The sequence below is a fragment of the Neomonachus schauinslandi genome, chromosome 1 (assembly GCF_002201575.2).
Source record: "Neomonachus schauinslandi chromosome 1, ASM220157v2, whole genome shotgun sequence".
NCBI classification, from domain to species: Eukaryota; Metazoa; Chordata; class Mammalia; order Carnivora; family Phocidae; genus Neomonachus; species Neomonachus schauinslandi.
The window spans coordinates 163,679,974-163,706,391 of NC_058403.1; the positions used below are offsets into that span (position 1 = coordinate 163,679,974).

Consider the following 26,418-nt stretch of genomic DNA (forward strand, 5'->3'; position numbering starts at 1 on the left):
TCTAATGCAGCTGGGACCACAACCCACATTGTGCCTGTTTTCTGTGCCCTCTGTGCCTGATATCACGTCCTGAGCCATACCCTGTCCCAAAGCTTTCGAAACTTGCCTCTTCCCCTCCTTTCGGACCTTTTCTGGAAGTTAGGCTGGCCTGAAGTCCCAAGGGTGAGAGCTACACACACTCACTCCCCATGCTCTTTACCCCAGCTGGGGCTGGAGGCCAGGGGAGGGGCTTCCCTGGGCGCTGGAAATAAAATGGAGGGAGGGCTGGGCTGTGCTGGGCAGTATCTTACTGGAGTTGTCTTACTGGAGGCTGTGAGGGGGAGGTAAGTGTTTTGTTTTGGGATTTGGGGGGAGGGGGCTCCTGGAGAGCAGGTGAGGTGGGCTTGGCATGGGGAGTGAAGAGTGAGGCTGAGACAAGCGGACTTGGGTAGTGCTAAGTGAGGGAGTTCACAGATAGGCTAGCCTAGGAAATTCCCCAAATTGTTAGAAGGAAAGAGTGCTTTTACCCGACTGGGAAGGGGGTTCCTTGTTCCATGACCACTCCCTGAGCTCCCTGCCTTGTTCCAGGCCCTCTCTGTACTGGGAATAGAGAGAACATCTCAGGGTGAGGCACCCAAGGATTGGTGGGGCTAAGGCAGAAACAGACACTGAGGCACGCTTGGCTTGGAAGTAGGAAGGGCAAGACGAAGGGGGAACTGTGCGAGCCATCTAAAAAGGCTTTCCAGAGCCTCTGCTTCCTTCGTTTATAGTGTTCTTGTCCGGTCCGTGTTGTCGATGTAAAACTTTTCTCATCAGTAAAAACTAAATTAATTAATTAATTAATTAATTAATTAAAATAATAAAAGGCTTTCCAAAGAGTGGAAAATAGTGAAATTGGGGCTTCAAGGCTGCATATGTTTAGCCCTGAGCTGGAAGAGGTCACTGCAGGCGGTGAGAGCTGCCAGCGCAAAGGCTTGGAGCATGCAAGAGCTGACGCAGAGAGGTTCAAGGAGAGAAAGCGGCAGTTGCGCCCAGGTATCAGCTATCTCTGCATTCAGGATGGTTGCCAGTAGCCATAAGCCACAGTGGCTATTTCAATTTAAATTAGTTAACATTAAACAAAGTTAAAAATGCAGCTCCTCAGTTGTACTAACCACATTTCAAGTGCTCAGTAGCCAATGAAGCCTAGCAGTTCTGGTACTGGGGAGAAAGGATATAGAACATCTCCAACATCCATCATCACAGAGTCCCTTTGGCCAGTGGGAAGCCTCAGAAGGGGTCCGGATTGCTTAAGGACACAGGAGAGAGCCTGTGTGAGCCTGGCCTTTGAGGTCTCTGGGCTATAGGTAAGGAAACAGTCTCCAGAAGAGGGGGGATGATGTGACTCACTTCCTGTCAGCATAAAATGGACTCTGCCCCCAGGGACAGGACCCAACCAGGCAGGGCCTTTTCAGCCCCAACTGGGGATCCCTGATCAGTGTGACCAGAGCCAGAGTCAGAGAAACATGGAGTGAGTAGTCCTGGGGAGGGAGGAGCAGCCGCTGAGTGAGGCTGAGCGTGGGCCCTGAGGGGGTTTCCAGCTTGGTCCCAGTTGGCATGTGTGGGATTGGACCAGAGAAGGGCTGGAAAGGTGTGTGTGGGAGTTGAGAGGAGAGACCAGAGTGGAGTTTAGCTGGATTGGGGGGGGGGGGAATGACACATTTGCACTATGTCAAATGATGAGTGAGAGGGAGCCTTCTATTCCTACCCTAACTAGCTTTCTGCTTCCTTCCAGGTCCAACACTATCCAGGTGACAAGGATGGAATATGCCATGAAGTCCCTTAGCCTTCTCTACCCCAAGTCCTTGTCCAGGTGAGGAGAGCCAAGGGTGGAAGCAAAGGAGAGCTACTTGTGAGCTGTAAGGCAGATCTTTTCAAACTTCAATGGGCTCATAAGTCACCTGGGCATCTTGTTAAATGCAGATGTTGATTTAGTAGGTCTGGAGTGAGACCCAAGATTTTGCACCTTTTTTTTTTTTAATTAGAGAGAAAGAGAGAGAGAGAGCAGAATGCTTGAGCGGCGGGGGGGGGGGGGGCGGCAGAGAGAGGGAGAGAGAATCTTAAGCAGGCTCCACACTCAGCGCAGAGCCCAAAGCAGGGCTCAATCTCACGGCCCTGAGATCATGACCTGAGCTGAAATCAAGAGTCGGAACACTTAACCAACTGAGCCACCCAGGCACCCACATTCTGGATCTCATTTAAACCTGATCACAACTTTGGGAAGTGGGGATTATTATACCAAATTAATAGATGGGGGCACTGAGGTACAGAGTGGGTGCTCTCAATCTCCTAGCAAATGGGTAGTGGAGCCAGGATTCAGGCTTGGGTCTGACTCAAAAACCCAGGCCCCTTCACCCCTTCATTTCACTTTACAGGTGGGAAGAGAGAGGCCAAGAGAGGAAAGTGGTACTGGGGGAATGTGGGATGTGTCCCCTACTCATCATGATCAGTGCCAAAAGGCAGCGTCAATGCTACTTCAAAACTTATTGGACATTTGAGGGGCACCTGGGTGGCTCAGTCGGTTAAGTGTCTGCCTTTGGCTCAGGTCATGATCCCAGGGTCCTGGGATCGAGTCCCGCATCGGGCTCCCTGCTCCGCGGGAAGCCTGTTTCTCCCTCTCCCACTCCCCCTGCTTGTGTTCCCTCTCTCGCTGTGTCTCTCTCCGTCAAATAAATAAAGAAAATCTTAAAAAAAAAACTTACTAGACATTTGGAATCCCAGACTCCACCCAGACCTACTGAATCAGATTCAGATCCCCAGAGGACATATATGTTCACTAAAGTTTGAGATGTACTGATCTAGCAGTCTTTGAGTAAGACTAGTAAGACTTAGAGCAGGCCTGGTGGGTGGTAGAGGAGGAGAAATATGATGAGCTCAACCTACAGGGGTAGGAGAGTCAGTTTCCTGCAGTGGGGTAAGGGCTAGGAGGCAGCAGACAGCTCATTCTAATGCTCCAAATTGTCCCCAGGCATGTGGCCGTGAGCACCTCAGGGGTGACCCAGGAGCTATTGTCCGAGTCCAGCCCGGAGGCCCCCAAGGCCCGGCCCTGCAGAGTAAGCAATGCTGACCGGAGTGTGCGGAAGGGAATCATGGCGCACAGTCTCAAGGACCTCCAGCACAAGGTGAGGGTCAGGACTGCCCTCAGCACAGCCCAACCCCTGGGACCGTGGCTGAGAGCTGGCCCTGCCAGCTACCTCTGTCCTCTGGGTCATGAGCTGGGAGTTCAGCCGGGATGGAGCGCATGAGTTGGATGGTGAGAAGATTTCCTTTCTGATGCCAGCCCGAATGAGTTGGTAGTGCCTGCCTGGAGTGCTGTTCAGTGGATTATTGACAGGGGGAGGCAGTATATTGTCATCCTATACTAACAGTAGGCCAGTGGTATTTTCAGAGTATATTTTTCTTATTGGGAGGACGCTTAGGTTCCCTTTTCCATTGTACACACACCTGGAAGTTGGGGAAATAGGCGAGATTTTAGAGATTCTCTTCCTCATCTTCTCCCTTCAGCCAGGGCAGGTCTTCAATCCATCTCCTACACTGGCTTTCCATGGAAGGCTTTGTTAATTGCTGTGGAAGATTTTCTTCAAACTATTGATCAGGTAAGCTTCCAGAGCAGGAAACCAAAGACACACGGCTCTTGTGGATAGCAGTTAATAGCAGTCAAGAATGACACCCTTCCCCATTTCCATGCTTCCTCTCTCCCATTGCGTTTCCTACAGCCTCATCTAATCTGGTTCCGTATTAATCTTGTGCCTCACTGCCCCATTAGCTTGTTAGCTAATAAGCTCCCTGTTCCTATGCAAGCCCAGTTGTCTGGCACAGATCATACATTTGGGTTAGGCTTCTGATTACTAGAGTCTAGAGTTTAACATATAGAAATCATAGCTGACCTAAACCTCTATTCCAGAGTCCCTCCCCTGTTTCTGTGAATTAGGTCTGTTTTTCTTTGTGAGAGCCCATTTCCCCTCTTGTGAGGCTTGGGGCTGGACACACCAATTTCTTATGCCCTGAATCAGAAAGTCTCTTTTGCACTTGAGTCTAGACTTGCTAGTGTTTTTCACCTGAGGTCTGACGACCACCTCCTGTACCAAAATGGACTTGTTGCACATGACTTCCCAGACTGCACTCCCTGGGACTGATTAGGTCATGAGTGAGGCTCAGGAGTTGTCATTTTCAGCAGGTTCTTCAGGAGATTCTTATCCACTGAGTTTGGGGACCCCAAGTTAGAGTCCTAACTCCAAAGGATGCAGGGAGGAACAACAGTGAGGGTCCATCTTTCCAGCATGGAACAAAGGTTAAAGGTGAATCTCGCCTGTCGAGCAGGGAGGACATCAACCTGTGTAGACTGCTTTTCCAAGTTTGGCAATATAAGGAAAGGAGCAGAGAGAGTGAGGGAAAAAGGGCAAATTGATATGGTTGGCAGTGACCAGATTATTAGTCCCTTATTGGCCATGGCAAAGAACAGAGGGGATTCATTTTAAAAGACCACAGTAAACCTTTGGAGGATTTTTTTAAAATTAATTTTGAAAGAATCTCAGACTAACAAAAGTTGTAAGAACAATACAAGACTTCCTAAGTCACTTGAGAGGAGGTTGCCAACCTGATGCTTCTATTCTTGGATACTTCAGTGTGTCTTTTCTACAAACAAGAATATTCTCCTATATAATTGAAATTACAACCATCAAAATCGGGAAACATCCAATGTTACATGACTACCATTTAATCCTGAGACTTCATTCAAGTGTTACTAATCATCCCAATAAAGTCCTTAATAGCAAAAGGATCCAAGTCAGGATTGAGTATTTTATTTAATTGTCTCTTTAGTCTCCTTCAATCTGGAACAGTTCGTCAATTTTCCTGAACTTTCATGGCCTTGACTGTTTTGAATATTATAAGCCTCTTGTTTTGTTTACTGTTCTTCAGTTTGGAATTGCTTATTTCCTCCATTCAGCCTGTATATCTGGCAGGAATATGATAAAAATAGGTTGTCACTGCCAAATTGCATATGATTTTGATTTGTCACATTGCTGTTTAACTTTGATTATCTGAATAAGGAGGTATATTCAGGCTTCCCTATGTAAAGTTACTATTTTTCCCTTTGTATTAATTATTTTCTAGAGAGGTACTTTGTATTAAATATACATCTCATTCTGCATCCAACTTTCAATTTCCTCATTTACTTATATCAGAAGGGATTCAAATATTCCTATTTTAATGGGATATGAGGATGGTAACAGATTATTTATTGATGCTCAAATGGTCCAAGATTTAGCCAGTGGGACTCCCTTCAGCCCAACTACTGTCCTTTTCCCATGTCCCTATCATTCTTCAGTGCTTTCTGACTTTCAATCACAACGAGGTATTGCAAGCTCATCTTGTACTTTACCTGCCCCAGCCCTTTAATTGGCCATTTTTCCTAAGGAAATCCGCTTCATTTTAGGGGAGAATGGTATTCAGAAACCAAGATCTGGGAGTTAGGTGTGTTCATTGCTATTGATGTGTTGCTGATCCCAGAACTTTACTGAAGGATTTTAAGCAGAAACACATGCTCTCTAGTGAATCCAAGCAAGAAAAGTAAAGTGAGAATTCTATGATCCCAAGATAGCTAATGATGTGGTTGTGAATGTCCTAAATAGTCTATCCTTATATTATCACTTACTTAAATGAGGTTATGTAGTATGCTGCCTGATTTTTCATTCTCTAGCATGAATGGGTCATGGGTCTCCTTCCATTTTATTATTTTTTTAAAGATATTTTTTATTTGTTTATTTGACAGAGAGATAGAGAGCACAAGTAGACAGAGTGGCAGGCAGAGGGAAAGGGAGAAGCAGGCTCTCTGCTGAGCAGGGAGCCGGATGCGGGGCTCGATCCCAGGACCCTGGGATCATGACCCGAGCCAAAGGCAGCTGCCCAACCAACTGAGCCACCCAGGCGCCCCTCCTTCCATTTTATTTTTTATTTATTTATTTATTTTTAAAGATTTTATTTATTTATTTGACAGAGAGAGAGATAGCGAGAGCAGGAACACAAGCAGGGGGAGTGGGAGAGGGAGAAGCAGGCTTCCTGCCGAGCAGGGAGCCCGATGTGGGACTCGATCCCAGGACCCTGGGACCATGACCTGAGCCGAAGGCAGACGCTTAATGACTGAGCCACCCAGGCGCCCCCCCTCCTTCCATTTTAATCAGTACAGTGTTAATTTAGTAAATGCATATTATAGATGATGTACTCTTCTAGGTAACTTATAGCATTTCTTGTAATCACAACCCTGAGGTAGTTACTACTATTTTCATTTTCTAGAAGCAGAAGCCAGGTTCATTCACTGGGATCTAAACCCAGGCTGTCATCTCATACACTTTTGCATTTAACCATTGTGAAGACTCTAAGACTATACTTGCCTCAACTTTTTGGATGATGAAACGAGTTCAGATTCATGAGATAACTTTCCTAAATTCAGAATAATAATGTAAGGGAGCTAGAATTCAAACCCAGGTCTCTTTAACTCTAGAGTTACACTATCCAATGCAGTAGTTACTAGTTACGTGTGGTTACTGAACTCTTGAAATGAGGCTAGTTGAAACTGAGATGTGCTTAATTATAAGTTACATACAGGATTTTGAAGACTTAATATAAAAAAATGTAAAATCATAAATTTTTATCCTGATTTTATGTTGAAATTGTATTTTAGATGGAATTAAATATATTACAAGTATCATGCAGCTATTAGAAAATTTAAAATTACATATGTGTGATACAGAGCATCTATGAAAAACTCACAGCTAACAACATACTCAATGGGAAATTCTGAAAACTTTCCACTTAAGATCAAGAATGAGATAAGGATATCTGCTCTTGCCACTTCTATACAACATGGTGCTGGAGGTTCTAGCCAGGCTAATTAGGCAAGAAAATAAAATAAAACGCACCCTGATTGAAAAGGAAGAGGTAAAACTATTCCTATTTGCAGCCAGAAAACCCTATAGAACACACACACACACACACACACACACAATAGCTAATAAATGAGTTCAGCAAGGTTGCATGATATAAGGTTGCAAGATATAAGATCAATATACAAAAATCAATTGTATTTCTATACACTGGCAATAAATAATCTGAAAATAAAATTAAGAAAATGAGGGGGCACCTGAGTGGCTCAATCGGTTAAGCGTCTGACTCTTGATCTCAACTCAGGTCTTGATCTCAGGGTCGTGAGTTCAGGCCCTGTGTTGGGCTCCATGCTGGGTGTGGAGCCTACCTTAAAAAAAAATTAGTGATAATAGCATAATAGCATCAATAAGAATAGAATGTTTAAGAATAACTTTAACAAAAATATATGACTTCTAGATTGAAAATTAACATTGGTAAAATAAATTAGATTGAAGGAAGACTTAAAGAAGACCTAAATAACAGACAGACAAATGTGCTCAAGGATTGAAAGACTTTATGTTGTTAAGATGGCAATACTCCCCAACTGGATCTGTAGATTCAATGCAATCTCCATCAAACTTCCAGCTACTCTTTTTGTAGATATTGACAAGCTGATGCTAAAATTTATATAGAAATATAATGGACCAAAAATAGCTAAAACAATCTTGGAAAAAGACAAAGTTGGAAGACTTACACTTCCTGATTCCAAAACTTAATACAAAGCTACAGTAATCAACTCTGTGGTATTGACATAAAGAAAGACAGACACACTCTATTAGTTTACTAGGGCTTCCATAACAAAGTACCATAGACTAATAGTTAAACAACAGAAATTTATGTTCTCTCAAATCTGGAGGATGGAAGTCTGAGATCAAGGTGCTGTCAGGGTTGGTTTCTTCCGAGACCTCTCTCCTTGACTTGCAGGTGGCTGTCTTCACATGTACATGGTCTTCCCTCTGGGTATGTTTCTTGGTCTCTAATCTCCCCTTCTTATAAGGACACCAGTAATATTGGATTAGGGCCCATCTTAATGACATCACTTTAATTTAATTACCTCTTTAAAGACCCTATCTCCAAATATAGTCAGATTCTGAGATCCTGGGGCTTAGGACTTCAATATGTGAGTTTGGGAGGTATACAATTCAGCACATAATACATACAAATCAATAGAATAGAATTGAAAGTCCAGAAGGAAGCCCGTGTATCTATGGTCAATTGATTTTTGACAGGAGAAAGAATAGTCTTTTCAATAATTGGTGCTGGGACAATGGAATATCCATATGCAAAATAGCAAAGTTGCATCCTTACCTCACACCATGAACAAAATTAAGTCAAAATGGATCAAAGAACTAAATGTAGAGCTCAAACTACCAAACTCTTAGAAGTAAACATAGATATAAGTCTTCATGACTTTGGTTTCTTTGATATGGCGTCAAAACACAAGCAATCAGAGGGAAAAAAAATCAAACTTCAGCAACATTAAACACTTCTGTGTATGTTATCAAAAAAATTAAATGACAACCTACAGAATGGGAGAAAATATTTGCAAATCTCATATATGATAAGGGTCTAATATCAAGAATATATACAGAACTCTTATAACTCAACAATAAAAACAGAACTCAATTAAAAATAGGTAAAGAGGGACACCTGGGTGGCTCAGTCGGTTGGGCATCTTCCTTCAGCTCAGGTCATGATCCCAAGGTCCTGGGATCGAGTCCACATCAGACTCCTTGCTTGGCAAGGAGCCTGCTTCTGCCTGCCTCTCTCCCTGCTTGTGCTCCCTCTCTCTCTCTCTTTCTCTCTCTGACAAATAAATAAATAAAATCTTTTTAAAAAAATAAAATAAATAAAAATGGGTAAAGAATTGAAATAGACATTTCTCTAAGGAAAATATATAAATGGCTAATAACATGTGAAAAGATGTTCAACATCATTAGTCATTAGGGAAATTCAAATCAAAACTACTTCATACCGACTAGAATGGCTAAAATAAAAGGCAGACAATAACAAGTGTTGATGAGGATGTGAAGAAATTGGAATCTTCATCCATTGCTGATGGGAATATAAAATGATGCAGCTGCTTTGGAAAACAGTACTGTAGTTCCTCAAAGAGTTAAACATACAGTTAATTGTGTGACTCAGTATTTTCACTCCTAGGTATATACCCAGGAAAACTGAAAACATATGTTCATTCACAAACTTGTACATGAGTACTCCTAACAGCAGTATTCATAATACTACAAAAATGGAAACAACCCAAATGTCTATAGCAACTGATGAATGGATTTAAAAAGTGATATATTGGGGCACCTGGGTGGCTCAGGTAGTTAAGTGTCTTCCTTCTGCTCAGGTCATGATCCCAGGGTCCTGGGATCCAGCCCCACGTTGGGCTCCCAGCTCAGCAGGGAGCCTGCTTCTCCCTCTGCCTGCCACTCCCCCTGCTTGTGCTCGTTTACTCTCTCTCAAATAAATAAATGAAATCTTTTTTTAAAATGTGGATATTATTCAGCCATAAAAATGGAATCATGTTACAACATAGAGGAAACTTGAAAACATACTGAGGAAAAGAAGTCAGTCTAAATAGACCACATATTGTATGATTCCATTTATATGAAATGTCCAGAATAGGCAAATCCATAGAGACAACCAGTAGAGGTTGCCATGGGTTGGGGGATGGGAAATGAGTGCTAATGGATAATGGGTTTCTTTTAGGATAAAGAAAATATTCTGAAATCAGATAATTGTGATGGTTGTACAACTTTGTGCATGTACTAAAAACCATGGAATTGTATACTTTAAAAGGGTGAATTTTATGGTATGTGAATTGTATCTCAATAAAAATTACATATGTGATTCCCATTATATTTTTATTGGACAGCACTGTTCTAGAACATAACCATGAATCCAGGTACCAAGAAGGACCATAATATAGAATCTTTGGATGGTGATCCCACAGCAAGAGCCTGGGTTCCAGTCCCATTTCCCATAGATCCTTATCCACTTGTTCTTTCCCTGGCAGTTGAGATGATGTAATATGGGTCTTCCTCGTGCTCTGTGTCTGCATGGGGATGGCAGAAGCATCACTGATCTTATTCTCCAGGTCCGGGACACCCTGATGCTGGCAGACAAGCCCTTCTTTCTGGTGCTGGAGGAAGATGGTACAACTGTAGAGACAGAAGAGTTTTTCCAAGCCCTGGCAGATGACACAGTGTTCATGGTCCTCCAGAAGGCACAGAAATGGCAGCCCCCATCAGAACTGGTGAGTTCCCACCCATGTAGTGGGGAGAACATTGGGAGCCTGGAAGAAGTCCTTGGGAGGATGCCAACCACAGCCTTGTCTTAATACAGGGTACTAGGTACCAACTTGCCCTCTCCCGTAAGCCTGCCAAGATTGATGTGGCTCGTGTAACCTTTGACCTATACAAGATGAACCCACAGGACTTCATTGGTTGCCTGAATATGAAGGCCACTCTGTATGGCACATACTCCCTTTCCTATGACCTGCACTGCTACCGGGCCAAGCGCATCATGAAGTGAGTGAATTGGGATTAGCTGGGGATAGGGTGGGTATTCAACAATGAGGGAGCCCCTCTCTGCTCACATGGACCTCAGCCTTCTAGGGCCTGGGACTAGTGTTGATTCTGACAAAGCATGACAGCTAACATTTGTCTAGAACTTTATGGCTGAATTAGTGCTTTAGCATATGCCAAAGGGATACACATACTCCTCCAGGTGGAACGGGGATATATTATTTTTCTAATTACCTTCCACTACAACAACTATTTTTTTTCACCTAAAATAGTAAGTTTTCCTAAGTAGTCTTCTAACCAATTTTTAAAAAGTGAACATACATCAAAGATTTTATTGAACTCATTAATTAAGGAGAGAACCAGCAAGAAGTTACAATCAGTTCAGAGAATTCAAAAACCCACCAATACATATAGGTCCATCAAGAATGCTGAGATAAGGGGCTCCTGGGTGGCTCAGTCGGTTGAGGGGCCAACTCTTGGTTTCGGCTCAGGTCATGATCTCAGGGTGATGGGATCGAGCCCCAGGTCGAGCTCTGCCCTCTGCCTAGGGAATCTGCTTGGGATTTTCTCTCTCCCTCTGCTTCTGCCCTCCCTCCTCCTTCAAAAATAAATAAATCTTGAAAGAAAAAAGAATGGGATAAATTCATAGATATGAAATTGGATATTTCTATGTGGGTGGGAGGGATGAAATAACTGTCCTTCTATAGAGGGAATTAATTTGCATGTCTGTGGACAATAGTCATTTGTATTATCTAATGAACTTCTTTTAAGCTTTTTACTTTACTTTTGAAAGTGTAATCAAGTAACACAGGAAGCATGAGAATATGTTAAATGATAAGACAAGGACCATTAGGGTGATGTTTCCCAATTTCAGCCGCTCCACTAGTGCTCTAGTGAATTCTTCCCCTATCAGGTGGATGCAGCCACTGAGGCAGAGGCATCCAGCTATTCCAAAGCCACAAAGCTAGGGAGTAGCAGGGCACGGCCTCTTGCCAGTTTCTTCTGACAGATTCTACTCCTCCCCAATTGCTTCATTTAGCATCTACTGAGCACCCACTGTGTGCCTGGCCCTATGATGTAAGCTAAAGATCCAGAGATAAACAAGACGTCAGAACAAGCTGCACAAACCCTCCAGTACCTTGATGAATGCTGGCACATAGCAGGAATTCAAATCATTGTAGAATGAATGAAGATGCATCTGATCCTTGTTCTTAGAGGCCTTCTGAGAAATCCTGCCCAGGGTCCCCAATGTTCTGCCAGAACATATGTAGCTAGAGTATACCGAACCTTCTTGGCTTTCTTTTTCTTCTTCTTTTTTTTAATCAGTTGTGTGTGTGTGTGTGTGTGTGTTTTAATATTTTATTTGTTTATTTGAGAGAGAGAGCACAAGCAGGGGGAGCGGCAGGCAGAGGGAGAAGCAGGCTCCCCATTGAGCAAGGAGCCCAATGCGGGACCTGATCCAAAGGCAGACGCTTAACTGACTGAGCCACCCAGGCGCCAGCCCCTTCTTGGCTTTCTGAGTTTCTTCTGTGCATAGCCAGTCTGGAGATGAGGGACCTGGGGTGTGTGGTTCTGTTTGCCAGAGATGACATCCAAATGACAGCCTTGCGCCTCGTTCTGTGGCTAGAAGTCCCATATTCCTCCTATACTTTATCATGTCCCATCTTGATCTGGGCTTGCTGCCGGTAGTTTTCTTTTTTTTTTTTTTTAAGATTTTATTTATTTATTTGAGAGAGAGCATGAGACAGGGGAGGGTCAGAGGGCGAAGCAGACTCCCTGCTGAGCAGGGAGCCCGATGCGGGACTCGATCCTGGGACTCCAGTATCATGACCTGGGCCGAGAAAGCAGTCGCTTAACCAACTGAGCCACCCAGGTGCCCTGCCGGTAGTTTTCAAATTTCAAAATCTAGAGCAAGAAGCTTCAGCCTTGAAACTCAGTGCATTTAGGGGAAGTACGACTCTCAGACCTAAACACAGTAGACATGTCGGTATCAAAAACACAGCAAGCTGGAGTAGGTGTGGTGACGTCGTGGTGTCAGCTAGTTTTATTATTACTGTTGTTGCTGTTGTAGTAAAACATACATAAAATTTACCATTTTAACCATTTTAAAGTGTACAATTCAGTGGCCTTAAGCACATTCACAATGTTGTGCAACAGTTACCACTATCAATTTCCAGAACTTTTTCATCATCTCAAACTGAAACTCTGTCCCCACTTTCCACTCCCCCTTCTTCCAGCCCCTGGTAACCTATGTGCTACTTTCTTTCTCTGTTAATTTGCCTGTTCTAGATATCTTATACAGTACTTGTCCTTTTGTGACTGGTTTATGTCACTGAGCATAATGTTTTCAAGGTTCATCCACGTTGTAGCGAGTGTCAGAATTTCATTCCTATTTATGGCTGGACCGCTGGTTTTAAGCCTCAGTTCTGTGATTTGAGAAATGGGTATACTTTTCAAGTATAGTCTCTAAAATTTTAAAGAAGGGGTGCCTGAGTGGCTCAGTTGGTTGAGTAACCAACTCTTGGTTTCAGCTCAAGTCATGATCTCAGGTTTGTGAGATCAAGCCCCTCATTGGGTTCTGCACTCAGCGGGGTGTCTGCTGGAGATTCTCTCTCTCCCTCTGCCCCTTCTCCCACTCATGCTCTCTCTCCCCCCACCTTTTTCTCTCTAAAATAGATAAATCTTTTAAAAAATAAATAAAATTTTATTTTATTATTTTATTATTTTTTAAAGATTTTATTTATTTATTTGAGAGAGAGAGAATGAGAGAGAGCACATGAGAGGGGGGAGGGTCAGAGGGAGAAGCAGACTCTCTGCCGAGCAGGGAGCCTGATGCGGGACTCGATCCAGGGACTCCAGGATCATGACCTGAGCCGAGAAAGCAGTCGCTTAACCAACTGAGCCACCCAGGCGCCCTCCACCAGCTACTCTTGACCCCACATTTTGCCCTACTCATCTACCGATTAGGCTCCCAGTGAAGTGACCTTATGTTGTTTCAACCTCATAACCCTGTGAGCCATCAAAATGGTAATGATCTTATTTGATAGATGGGAAAGCAGAAGCTCAGAAATCTAGTAGTTGGTCAAGCTTCACACAGCCAAGAAGACCCGATTAGAACTCTGGCCTATCTGATTCAAGTCCTAGTCTCAGTACGTTGCAACACAGGGCATGGGGATCTTCATGTCCAGCGCCCTGAAAATTAACTAGACTACACATGACTTGGAAAGGCCTCAGCATCTAGAACAGAGGTCATGAAGGACAGCGCCATGGTATGGAGGTTAATGTGGCTGGCCCAAAGTAGTACTTTTACGAAAAGTAAAGGTCTTATTAAATGAGCTTGAACTTTGCATGAGAAAATAGCGAGGTTATGGACATCTCAGTGAAAGTACAATGGCAGGCAATGCCTGTAGACCCTTTCCCATTTGCCGAAGGAGGGCAGCATCCATTCCTGTTGACACACCGCTCTACGGTTTCTGAAATTATGGAGGGGAAGACATTTTTTTTATATATATATATTTTTAAGATTTTATTTATTTGCGTGAGAGAGAATGAGAGACAGAGAACATGAGAGGGAGGAGGGTCAGAGGGAGAAGCAGACTCCCCGCTGAGCAGGGAGCCCGATGTGGGACTCGATCCCGGGACTCCAGGATCATGACCTGAGCCGAAGGCAGTCGCTTAACCAACTGAGCCACCCAGGCGCCCGGAGGGGGAGACATTTAGAGGATGCAGGGAAGGATTTTCTTTGTGTTCTGACTCTAGTGCCTTTTTCTTCCACCCAGGGAATTTCTTCGTTGGGTCCTCTTCAGCATGCAGACCACAGGCCATGTGCTGCTTGGCACCTCCTGTTATATGCAGCAGCTCCTGGATGCCACAGAGGGAGGGCAGCCCCCTGAGGGCAAGGCCCGATCGCTCATCCCGACCTGTCTAAAGATGCTGCAGTGAAGGCTCCAGTCCTTGGAGGCACTCCCCAGGCAAAGACTAGACTGTGGCCCCCATGCTCAGCTAGTAGCACCACAAACTGGCAGCTAGACACTTCTTACCTCGCCACGCCTTCCTCACCCATGCAGGACCATGAAGGAAGAAGGCTTCCTAGGGGGAAAGGCTAGAAACCTGAGGGTTCTTAGCCTGGCCCAGCCCTTCCTGTCCAGGGTAGCTTAGCTGACCAAGAAAGGTCACACCAGTAGGCTAGGCACGAAGTCTGCCCCTCAGCTACTGTCTTCATATGCTCCCCACCTCCTGGCCTCCCAGCCCTAATACTCCTTTGTGAACCACCAAGCCCACTAGTGTATGACATTAGAGAGCTCACATTACATTATTTATGCTGATACTTCTTTGCTTGTGTTCTTTGGGGGTGAGGGTGGGACTCTGTCTGGAAGGTTGGAAAGGTGTAAGGGAAGAGAGGAATCTGTTATCAAACCATTTTTCAAAATGTGGGGTTACAGGAAACAGGACTTTTTCTACCAACAAAAAAAAATTTTGATTCTGGAGCTAATGTCTGCTCAATCGGAGACTTGAGCAGACCATGTAATCAATACGATAAAGGACAATAAAATCTGCCTACCAGAAGGACTTTGAATGGCAAGGTGGGACTAAGGCACTCTTCTACTTTCTCAGTGTTACATTTTATTACAATCTTTTAAGCGTTTAGGTGGGAAAGGACTTGCCAGGCCATAACACAACCCTCCGTCAGTGCTCTCCCTAGCTTGCCAGAAGCTTATCTTTCATGTTCAGCACTATCAACTTCAGGATTTCAAAATGAGCTGTTACTTAGCCACAAAGAATATTGGTTTCTCATCAGTGAGAGCTGACATTTTTCGATCTAGAGCAACTCAAACAAGATAAGCAGGAAAGGCCAAGTTTGTAGGTGACTGTGCTTTAGTGCGTGACTCTCAGATTCAAAAACATGTCATTTCTGCCCCTGAATAGAAAGCCTTTTTGGGTTTTAGATACAAAGTCCTGTGTTACCAAAACTAGAGTCTGGAAAGTTACTGCTGCTGGCAGCTGATCCAAGCCTGCGGCCATGTGTGGGAGGAGCTGCAGAGCTAGCAAAAACAGACTTTCTATTCTGGGCTGTCTCCTGCTCTTGCATTTAAGGCCAGAGGCCTGGCTCAGTGCTCTCCTGGCTCTGTGGGGTAGGCCTTCCCTATGGAGGCATGATGTTTACATCAGCATAGAAGCTCCTCCTGGTCAACACTTGCAGAGGCTGCAGCCTACCTGCCCACCACCCCCCGCCTTTTTTAACATTTATGTATTTTTTTTAAGTAAATGCTACACCCAGTGCCCAATGTGGGGCTTGAGCTCACAACTCCAAGATCAAGAGTCGCACGCTCTACAAATTGAGCCAGCCAGGAGCCCTTATTTTTTTTTAAGTTTCTTTTAAATTTTTTAAAAAGATTTTACTTATTTATTTATTTATTTGTCAGAGAGAGAGAGAGAATGTACAAGTAGGAAGAGTGGCAGGCAGAGGGAGAAGCAGGCCCCCCGCTGAGCAGGGAGTCCGAGGCGGGACTCAATCCCAGGACCCTGGGATCATGACCTGAGCCGAAGGCAGATGCTTAACTGACTGAGCCACCCAGACGCCCCTTTTAAAATTTTTTTAAGTAAGCCATCTGCCCCTCTTGTGAAGTTAGTCACAAGTTAGTCACTCACAAGCTGAGTTGGGCTGGGGGTCCAGAAGTTTGGAATTTGTCCAAACGTCCCTCCTCCTAAGATTCAGAGTTTCACAAGTGAGTCTTAAGTGACTGACCAGGGTCTCTTGGCACTGAGCCCTCTCAGCCTACAGAAAATTAGGTTCTTTTCTTCCAGGAACTTGGGAGACTGACCAGTTGTCAGCACTGAACAGGATAGGGCAGACTTTGATGAGGCTGGGATATGAGAAAGGAAAATTCCAGAGAGCATAGGACCTCAGGAGAGCCAGAGGCCAGTCCAAATGGGGGAAAGGCCCTCCTGTGGCCAAGTGCCATAGTGGAGGAGAGGTCTGGTGCAGTTAAGGCACACTGTGTTCCAGCCCCTGGGCCTTAGTCTTTCCACTTTTGCTCAAGCTGGTACTTGCGAAAGCACAGGAGGCCTTTCAGAAGAGGGGTTCTAAAACGCCGTGGGGCCTTATGACAAAGCACAGTACTGTCTGAGCCCAAAACAGGATAAAAACCACTTGTATTCTTGCCAAATATCTTGCCAGATCTGTCTCTATTTGTGTACATCTACTAAAAAATTGATTGTTTAAGTCTTTGAATTAAAAAAATAAGTTTCTTGAGGTATAATTTACATACAATAACATTTTCCCTTTTAATGCATAGACAATTAAATTTGGGCAATGTTTTGTTTTGGTTTTGGTAATTTTTTAAAAGATTTTATTTATTTATTTAGAGAGAGGGAGAGAGAGCACGCACACACACACACACACACACACACACACTTGGGGGGAGAAGCAGAGGGAGAGGGAGACAGAATCTCAAGCAGACTGCACTGAGCATAAGCCTGATTTGGGGCTTGATCCCACGACCCCAAGATCATGACCTGAGCCGAAATCAAGAATCAGATGCCCAACTGACTGAGCCACACAGGCGCCCCAGTTTTGGCAAATCTATAAAGTTATGTAACCACCATTTCTAGCATACTGAAAAGTTCCCTTATGCCCTTTCTAATCCCCATCCCCCAGCCACCCCAAGCCCCGGGCAACCCCTGACTCTTTTCTACCAATATAGTTTGCTTTTTCTAAAATGTCATGTAAGTAGAATCATATAGTCTTTTTTAAAAAAATATTTCTACTTATTTTTATTTTTAAAAATTTGTTATTTAAAACATTTGATGAATCATACAGTCTTCCATATTTGGCTTCGATTTTTAAACCAGGTTTGCATGTGTGCATGTAGATGAAATATATCAATGAGATTTAAAAAAACCCACAATTCCAAAGGGTAAAAATCATTATTCATCTTCTCACTTCTGATTCCTTCTCCAGAAGCAAACATCATCTCATTTTTGTGAGTCTGTTCAGAAATGCAGAGACATAAAATGTATAATAAATATATATGTAAATCACATACACACACACATATGCATCTTCTAGTCACACTGTCCTTTTCTTTCCTTTTTTGCTTTAATATATATTTGGAGACTGTTTCATATCAGCACCTACAGACATACACATTCCTTGATTAATGGCTGTGTGGTATGGATATGTTACAACTGACTTAGCCAGTCCTTTGTTGATGAATTTAGGTTAATTTACATTCTTTTCCTAATGCAAACAGTGAATTGAAAGTTACAGTGCTCTTAGTAAATAAGTAAAATAATATACAGGTTGCATGTAACTTTTGTATAGTTGTAATTATAGGATAGAACCCATTTTGTTCCTTGCTCTCTCTCTCTCTTTTTTTTTTTTTTTACATAACATCTCATTTCTCTTGTTGTTCCCTGCCTCTGCCTCCCCTCCTCCCAATACCTTTTCCTCCTGGTGAATTTCTATTCGTTGTTCACAGCCCTTCCATCGCAACGCATGCTGGGACTAGCTCCTCTCCCTTCACCCTCTCAGCATCTGCGTAGGGTTTAGCAAGGTGGGCTGTGATGCTGTGATCTGTGTGCACTCGGTGATCTTCTTGTGGGCAGGGCCTCAGTCTTGTTGATTTCTGTGTTTCCAGCTCAAAGATGCCAGGGTCTGGCATAGAGTTAGCATTTAAAAAATGTTGACTCCGTGATGTATTAGATTTATTTCCCCTATAGAGCTAACCTAGGACAGTATGTTTCCAGTTTTGAGATTTGTTTTGGTTTTGTTTTGATAAATAATGTTGTAGTGAATCTCATTCTCCCTCTGGCCTTCTCCTTTTGGATTGATTATGCACCTGTCTTTTTTTGTTTGTTTGTTTTGTTTTTCCTTCTTCTCAATTTGCCTTACCCAAAATTGGGCACAACGGTGGTTTTTTGAAGTCAGAGGCTCCTACGAATTGGAATGGTAATCAGAGTACCTTAACCTTTCGTTCCTGTTTTGTCTTAAGAGAGGTCCTCTGATCCCGAGTAAATTCCTTCTCAGCTCCGTGCCTCAATTTCCCCAAAAACACAGACGTGAGGTAAAGCGTTTTCTTCCTGGGCGAAGGCGAAGCTCCGCCTTCTCAGGGCTCTGAGCCCGCCTGCTCGCTATTCCGGTCGACAGGCAATCTGACCAATCAGCGTGCTGTAGCCAAGCGGGTCAGCCCTTCCGGACACACGTGCGTTGTCGCCGCTCGGGAGATGAGTGGCTGTCGGGGTCTGGGCCACGTTTGGGGTGGTTGGCGGCGGGGGCCGGGGGTCCGCGCAGCGCCCGAGGCCGCAGGCTTTGGCACCGAAGCCGGGTGATTACGCCTCCCTCCGCCGCTTCGTGTGGGTGGGACGGTGGGGCCGGGTAAGGTGTGTGTGGGATCTGGAGTTAGGTAGGCGTGGGTGGGTTCTAATCCCGCCGCTACTGTGTGACCCTGAACTACTCACTTGGTTTCTCTGAGCTTCAGTTCCCTCCTCTGCAACATGGGGCCAGTTGGTCCTGAATTTTCGGGAAGCTCATCCAGGCATTTTGAGGCATTTGTAGGAGGTGACAGGATTTAAGGTGTGTGGCGATAAGAATGGACACACCTCAGGAAACAGTGATCTCCTTGTTGCTTACCCCACCTTTTCCAGGCATCAGCTGCGACGTCGAGGATCCAGGAAACGGTCGGGGCCCCTGGGGGACCAGCCGTTCCCGGGGCTGCTGCAGCTAGAGAACCTCAGTCGGGAGGGGCTGGTTGATGTGCTGAGGGCAGCCGTAGTGGACCAGAAAGGTGAGGGGTGGGAGGGGCAGCTGCACAGACATCTGGGAGGGGAGCCTGTGGCTCAGAGCCTTCTGGGGCTGACTGGGCTCCCAACCAAAGCCTTTGGGGGTCATATCCTGGTTCTGTCTCCCACTAGTAGTATGACCTGGAATCAGCCACGTAATCTGTCTGAGCCTTAGCATCATGGGCATGGGGATGTGAGGGTGCAAATAGAGCCTTGAACATAGTAGGCACTTGCTAATAGGAATTGCTATAATAAATTATTTATGGACAAAACACAGGCTTTGAAGTCAGATCTAGGCTCTGTAATCAGCTTACTGTGTGACTTTAGGAAAATAATTTCTGTGAGCCTGAGTCTCCAGTGATTTATTAATTTTCTTAACTATTTATTGAGCATAGGTTCTATTCCAGACACTGTTCCAGTTATACAGTGCTGAACAAGGTAAATATGGTTCCTGCTCTCAGGGAGCCAATGTTTTAGTGGGAGAAATGGATTAACCAGGAAATAAATGAACAAGGTACCTACTACTGATCAGTGCTATGAATAAGACAGGGTGTTATACCTGTGTGGCAGACATTAGATTGGAGATTCAGGCCTCTCTGTGGTAGTGACATTTGAGCCAAGAGGATATGAAAGAGCCAGACAGGTGAAAATCTGGGACTGAGGAAAATCAAGCAAGTATAAAAGGCTAAAGTGGCAACAAGCTTAGCATATGCCAAGGACTGAAAGAAGTTCAGTTTAGGGTGTGGTTGATAATTCATGTCTGAGAGTTGTAGTGGGGCCAGTTGAATTGAGAAAGTATAAACTCTAACTGCTGCTTTTGTGTCACTGATGCTCACATACTGTATGTTCTAGGACCTCTCGTGACACTGAATAAGCCACCGGGTCTACCAGTGACAGGTATGGGCAGGGGGCGGGAATGCAGTGGAACAGGATTTGATGGCGGGATAATGAAAAGAAGGAGATGGTGGCATGAAGCCAAAGGCCTCTGAGAGCAACTTGTACTTTTCCTTCTTTTTTTTTTCCCCAGGAAAACCAGGGGAGTTGACGTTGTTCTCGGTGCTGCCAGAGCTGAGCCAGTCCCTGGGGCTTAGAGATCGGGAGCTCCAGGTTGTCCAAGCATCTGGGAAGTAAGTGGTGGGGGGGGGGGGGGGGGGGGGGGGGGGGGGAGCAGTGGGTGATGGGAAGGTAGCCCGGCAGGCCTCCATCTTGGGTGAGGGAACAGTTGCTTGGAAATAGGCTGAGACATTTTTCATAGGCTGGTTTGGGATAGAGGAAGGATGCAAGGAAAAGGAGGGAACGGACAGATCTGGGTTCAAATCCATATGCACAAACTGTGATCTTAGGCAAAGCATGAAACCTCACTGAGCCTCAGTTCCTTAATCATAAAATAGAGCAAATCATACCTATGCTCAGTGTGCAGTCACTTCTCCAATCCCATAATCACGGCGGGCATTGCTAGTTGATCCATGATATTCTTTCCTCTAACTGCCATCAATTAGAGCTAGTACTGGAGATGAAATATTTCTGAAATTCCACAAACTCATAGGCTTGTGGGGGAGTTTAAATATTTATGAGCCAGTATACACAAAATTCCTACTATAGGGCCCTGTGCATTGTAGGCATTCAGCAGTGGATGGTAATCGTTACGACATTTGGCTTTAGCTACTTGGGGACCAGGGGAGAATGAGAAACCTTTAAATTATGTAGTCTTATTGTCAAACATGAGGAAGTCTTACTTGTTTCTCAGGAGGAAGTCTGGGTTATAGTTCTGGTGACCACTTGGCCTTAAGCAGATCTGTGTTCCTTCCAAGGGGTCTCCCTTTTTTGTGGGTGAGCCCAAGGGACTTTAACTTTTGTGATTTATCCTCTTTCTCCAGAGAGACTTCTGGGCTTGTACTCCTCTCCAGCTGCCCTCAGACAGCAAGCCGCCTCCAGAAGTTCTTCATCCACTCACGGAGAGCACAGAGACCCACAGCCACCTACTGGTGAGAGGTGCCGGGAGGCTCCTGGGGAGTAGGGGGGTCCTGGCAAGCCGCCTGGTGACCTCCTCCTGCCTCTCTCTCAGTGCTGTCACTGATGGGATCCCAGCTTCTTCTGAGGGGAATATCCAAGTCGCTCTGAAACTGGAACACATTGATGGCATTGATCTAGTGAGTCATGATCTGGGAGGGAACAGGAGGGGACTTTCCAAATATATTATCCCTACAGAGGAGTCAAGGGTATAGACTTGGGGTGGCTGGCTCTCCTGTCCCCTAAAATAGGCAAGTGACCACTGCTTATACTCTGGCTCCATCTTTTGGGAGGAGCAGAGAGGGTCTGGGTGTAGCTCCAGATGTGTGTGAAGCTTGTTCATTCTTGGGCTGACACTACAGGTAATTCCAGTGAAGTCCCCATCCCGAAAGGACTTGCAAGAAGGTGTCAAGAGGACCCTCAGCCACTTCCATGTGGTGGCCAGGGGCTCTGGCTGTGCCCTGGTCCAGCTGCAGCCACTGACAGGTGGGTCTGGAACCCTGGCCAGCCTTCACAACTGTATTTGGCTGGGGGAGGTAAGGAGGGTGGGAGGAAGGTGGTGGTGTTAATGGCAGCTTGGGGAGCATTTGATGGATTCCAAGGGTATAGCCCAGCTAGAGGAGACAGCGCTTCTGCTGCCAGTCTGATCATCATTCCTTTGTAGCCCATCTGTTTTCTTCTCTTAGTTGTTGGTCTCAGGATCTTCTCTTTGTCTTTGGTGTTCTGTGGTTTCACTGTGCTGAATCTAGGTGTGTGGGCTTAGTTTTATTTATCTTGCTTGGAATTCACTTTGCTTCCTGAATCTGAAAATTAATATGCTTCATCAATCCGAGAAAGTTCTTTCTCTTCAAATGTTGCACCTCTTGCATTTTCTCTATTCTCTTCCTTTTGAATGCCTAAGAGATGTGTCTGACCTTCTCATTCTACTTACTAAGTCTCTTTTCTTTCATATTTTTCATTTCTTCATCCCTGCTGCATTCTTGGTAATGTCTGTCTTTTTTTTTTTTTAAAGATTTTATCCATTTATTTATTAGCGAGTGAGCGAGAGAGAAACAGCATGAGAGGGGAGAGGGTCAGAGGGAGAAGCAGGCTCCCCGCTGAGCCAGGAGCCCGATGTGGGACTCGATCCCAGGACTCCGGGATCATGACCTGAGCCGAAGGGAGTCGTTTAACCAACTGAGCCACCCAGGCGCCCTTGGTAATTTCTTTAGATCTATTTTCCAGGTGAATAATTTTCTGTTCAGTTGGATCTAATCTGCCAGTTCAGCCCACCTGTTGACTGTATTTTTCTTTACTTGTAGAAGTTCTGTTTGGTTGTTTTACAAGTAAAAATGGCCTTATATAGCATTTTTTTTATCATATTATTTGTTCAGCTTAAATATACTGATACTGTATTTCTACATTTTCATTGTCTGAAATTCTGGAGGGCCTAATCCTATGATGTTTCATACTGACTCTCACACTTGGTAGATTGTTTCATTGCTCTGTGATTCAGGATTGTGAATTCAAGTTCAGCTGGGCCTTTAGCTGTGGAAAGCTTCTGTTGCCTCACTGTAGGTAGGGCCCTCGGGAGAGGTTCTGCCTTTGCTTCTGCCAAATGCCCCAGAGCTGTCACTGCTTCAGGATCTCCTTAAATATTAATGTCTTGGTTGGAAGTTCACAGATCACTCTGGTATTAATTTGGGTCCCAAGCCTGTGTGAGATCAGGCTCATGGTTGTGAATTCTTAGAGGAAAACTTCTTCATTCCCCTCGTCCACACCTATGGTGATCATCTGCCTTCATCGGTGGCTGGCTTTTTCTCCTGGTTCACCCCTTCACTGAAGATATAGCCCCTCTAGGATTTCATTTGGGTACCACGGCCTCAGCCCTGGCCCCTAGGTAGCTATTTAAACCGAAGACCCTTGGATACCAAGATTTGCAGCATCCCTAGAATAGATGAAACGTTGGCTCTTGTGTGCTGTGGATTTGTTTTCCATTGGTTTTGATCTTGGGGACCTTACTTTCCTATGCCCGGCTGCTATTTAAAAGGATGATTATTATATTTTTCTGGTGTTTCCAGGTGGTTTATAGAGAATTTTTAGATTATCCAGTCCACCATATTGCCAGACATGGAAGCAGAGCACAGCTCCTGGGTTTGAATCCCAGCCTATGGTGCTGGGCAAGTCATTTCTTTTTGAGCTTCAGTTTTCTGTGTATAAGATGGGAATGCTGATAGGACCCGCTTTATTGGGCCTTATTGGGCTGCCATGAGGATTAAATTAAATTAAATAAATTTACATATGTGAAGGACTTTGTACCATGCCTAGCACACCATAGCCCCCCATTCCTGTCTTTGTCAAGTTTTCCAAAAACCTGTTCAAATTGGGGTAGGCCAAAAACAGGGAATGTATTGGCTCCCCTAACTTAAAGTTTAGGTGTGGCTACATCTAGAGGCTCAGAGGATGTCCTCTGGAAGCTCTTTCTCCATTTCTTCTTGCCTCCTGCATGTTGGCTTTTCCCTCCCACAGGCTCTCCTCTGGGCAAGGTAGAGATGGCCAGGGGCTCTGGCAGCTCCAGGCCTGCACCCCACCAGTTTAGTACCCTAGCAGGAAAAAGCATTCCTTATTTCCAGTAGCTTCAGCAGTAAATTTGGGCTTGTATCTCTTCATGCGCGAATCCCACAGGCCAGGTGGATTGATGGTTATGACTGTGCTGACCTGGTCGTGCACTTGGAGGCAGGGGCAGGAGCACTGACCTCACTGAAACCACATGCCTGGGGAACAGGAGTGCAGTGGTGGTGTTTCCCCAGAGGAAAGGAGGAGGGAGGATCCTGGGTGGGACAGAAAGAGCAGCTGCCCACCATCTGTTCTGTCTCCTGTCCCCCAGTGTTCCCCAGTCAGCTGCAGGTACACCTGGTCCTGCAGCTCTGCCCTGTGCTTGGGGATCACACATACTCGGCCCGTGTGGGCACCGTCCTGGGCCAGCGCTTTCTACTGCCCGCTGAGAGCACCAAGCCCCAAAGACAGGTACCCACACCCACCGATCTGCTGTTTCCAGGGGTGGGCTGTGGGGTGAGGATGGGCAGCACCTTCAGACATTAGCTGTGAAGTCTGGGACTGAGTGGCAGTCCTCTTGGCTTCCAAGGCTATCCATAGGCTTTGAGCAAGTAACATCCCCTCTCTTAGGCCTCATTCTGCCCTTCTGTTCAATGAGGGACTTGAACTGGCTGATTTCTCAAGGCCCTTTTAAATCTGTTCTTTAAGTCCCTGGTATAAGGGCTAAACGTAACTGTGTGTGTGTGTGTTAGGGTAACTCTATCTGCTCTAACAGAGTAACCCCAACGTCCCAGAGTTTAACACAGTAGTTTCCCTCCACATTAAATCTAATGAATGGGGGTGGGGCAGGGGTGGGCTTTACTCCAAGCAGTCACTCAGGGATCCAGGCCACTGCTATCCAGCCAGCCCATGAAGGGAGACAGTGCAGTGCAGGTCCGTGTGGGAGGTTTTCACGAGCCAGGTCTGGAAGTGGCATATACTTGCCCTCCTGTTCCATTGGCTAAAACTATCACGTGGCCTCACCAAACTGCAAGAGGGACTCAGAAATGTTTAGCTGTGTGCCAGGTGGGAACTGATTTGGTGAACCCTAGCCAGTCTCTGCCATAGTGTGACGGTATGTGTCAGTGTGTGTGTAGAGAAGAAATGAATAAGAAACTATGGACATGGAGGGAGGGAGGAAGTACCTGCCTTACTTCCATTTTGGTTAGAGCTGGTTGGAACTCAACCTGGCTGAATGCTGACACGTCTCTCCCACCCCAGGTTCTGGATGAAGCCCTCCTCAGACGCCTCCACCTGACCCCAGCCCAGGCTGCCCAGCTGCCCTTGCATCTCCACCTGCATTGTCTCCATCTTCCAGGCATGAGGCCTAGGGAGGCCCCCATGAAGCTTCTGGCACCCCTGCCCCCTTATTTTTCCAGGACCCTACAGTGCCTGGGGCTCCACCAACAATAGTCCTCTTTCTGTTCCTTCTGTTTCCACTGGAAAGCAGTGGGGATGGGGTGGGGGGTGGGGCGGAAGGATGAACCTATGGTATCAGGCTTGAGGAGAATGCAGTCAGTGCACAACATGCACTAAGGCCATGCTTTAAGGTCCTGGGCTCTGCATTCGGACAAACCTAAGCTCAAAGCCTGGTTAGGCCACTTGCTGTATGGTATCAGGCAGATGACTTCATCTCTCTGGATGGGAGTTAATAAAAGTACCTACCTCATAGTGTGGTTTTGAGGATTTGCTGAGAAAGTAAACGTTTATCATGGAGCATGCTTTCTGCTGAGTTCAATATATGGTGTTTTTATTTGGCTGTTTCCCAGTTCTAGCTGAGAGGAAATGTCTGATTTTTTTGTTGTTTAATTGTGGTAAAATACACATAGCAAAATTTACCATCTTAACCATTTTTAAGTGAACAGTTCAGTGGCATTAAGTACATTCACATTGTGTTGCAACCGTCACATCCCATCATCTTGAAGAACTGAACCTCTGCCCCATTAAACACTGATGCCCCATCCACTCCTCCCAGCTCCCAGTAGCCGCCATTCTCCTCTGTCTCTACGAATCTGACTACTCTGGGGACTGCATGTAAGTGAAGATCTTAGATCTTTTACTTGAAAAAATTGTGAAATATATCAAACATACAAAGAGTACATAAATAGCTCTGTGATTTAAAGAATAATTACAAGGTGACACCCATATAACCACCACTCAGGGCACAAAATAGAAACATGCCTCTCCTTCCTTGTTAGGGTAGCAATTCTCAACGCTGGCCGTATATTAGAACTCCCTCAGCGAAGCTTTAAAAAAGCCCCTTCCTACCCTGGGATTCTGCACCCCAAAGATACCAATTTCATCAATCTGGGCTGGGGATCCTGACATCAATCTTTTTTAAAGCTCCTGAAGGGGTTCTATTGTTCAGTCTAGGTTGGAACCCCCTCCCCTGACTTGGGAGCTTTCCTTGCTTAAGTTTTTCCACATACATACACATCCCTAAACAATATATTTTGTTTTGCCCAATTCTGAAGTTTCCATAAATGGAGTCATGCTATATATGTATATTCTTTTGTGATTTGTTCTTGTTCCACACTGTGAAATGCATCTGTGATGCATGGTGGGTTTGAATGCCTGT

The 26,418-nt window shown here is 45.1% G+C and overlaps 2 protein-coding genes across 3 annotated transcripts; both read left to right on the forward strand.

The window, feature by feature from the left end:
• The first annotated feature begins 1,434 nt into the window (after positions 1-1,434).
• On the forward strand, positions 1,435-14,916 carry CIDEC (cell death inducing DFFA like effector c). Its single transcript, XM_021695088.1, has 6 exons — positions 1,435-1,489; positions 1,754-1,831; positions 2,987-3,140; positions 10,046-10,204; positions 10,294-10,478; positions 14,255-14,916. The coding sequence occupies exons 1-6, from the start codon at positions 1,485-1,487 to the stop codon at positions 14,415-14,417; spliced, it is 744 nt and encodes a 247-aa protein (XP_021550763.1). The 5' UTR covers positions 1,435-1,484; the 3' UTR covers positions 14,418-14,916.
• Positions 14,917-18,689: 3,773 nt separating this feature from the next.
• Positions 18,690-25,650, forward strand: RPUSD3 (RNA pseudouridine synthase D3). Of its 2 annotated transcripts, XM_021695041.2 has the most exons (9): positions 18,690-18,802; positions 19,122-19,261; positions 20,109-20,153; positions 20,284-20,383; positions 21,134-21,241; positions 21,322-21,406; positions 21,629-21,752; positions 24,133-24,272; positions 25,062-25,650. In XM_021695041.2, exons 1-9 carry the CDS (start codon positions 18,702-18,704, stop codon positions 25,251-25,253), a joined length of 1,035 nt encoding a protein of 344 aa, XP_021550716.1. In that variant the 5' UTR covers positions 18,690-18,701; the 3' UTR covers positions 25,254-25,650. The 2 variants fall into 2 exon arrangements, with proteins under 2 accessions (XP_021550716.1, XP_044772422.1); XM_044916487.1 differs by lacking the exon at positions 20,109-20,153.
• Positions 25,651-26,418: the final 768 nt, after the last annotated feature.

Bases quoted from the DNA above. Each gene is read 5' to 3' on its own strand.
- CIDEC (XM_021695088.1), top strand. The intron at 3,141-10,045 runs GTGAGGGTCAGG...CTTATTCTCCAG, and splicing joins TCAAGGACCTCCAGCACAAG to GTCCGGGACACCCTGATGCT. The intron at 10,479-14,254 runs GTGAGTGAATTG...TCTTCCACCCAG, and splicing joins CGGGCCAAGCGCATCATGAA to GGAATTTCTTCGTTGGGTCC.
- RPUSD3 (XM_021695041.2), top strand. From the start codon at position 18,702: ATGAGTGGCTGTCGGGGTCTGGGCCACGTTTGGGGTGGTTGGCGGCGG. The intron at 20,384-21,133 runs GTAAGTGGTGGG...CTCTTTCTCCAG, and splicing joins GTTGTCCAAGCATCTGGGAA to AGAGACTTCTGGGCTTGTAC. The intron at 21,242-21,321 runs GTGAGAGGTGCC...CCTCTCTCTCAG, and splicing joins AGACCCACAGCCACCTACTG to TGCTGTCACTGATGGGATCC.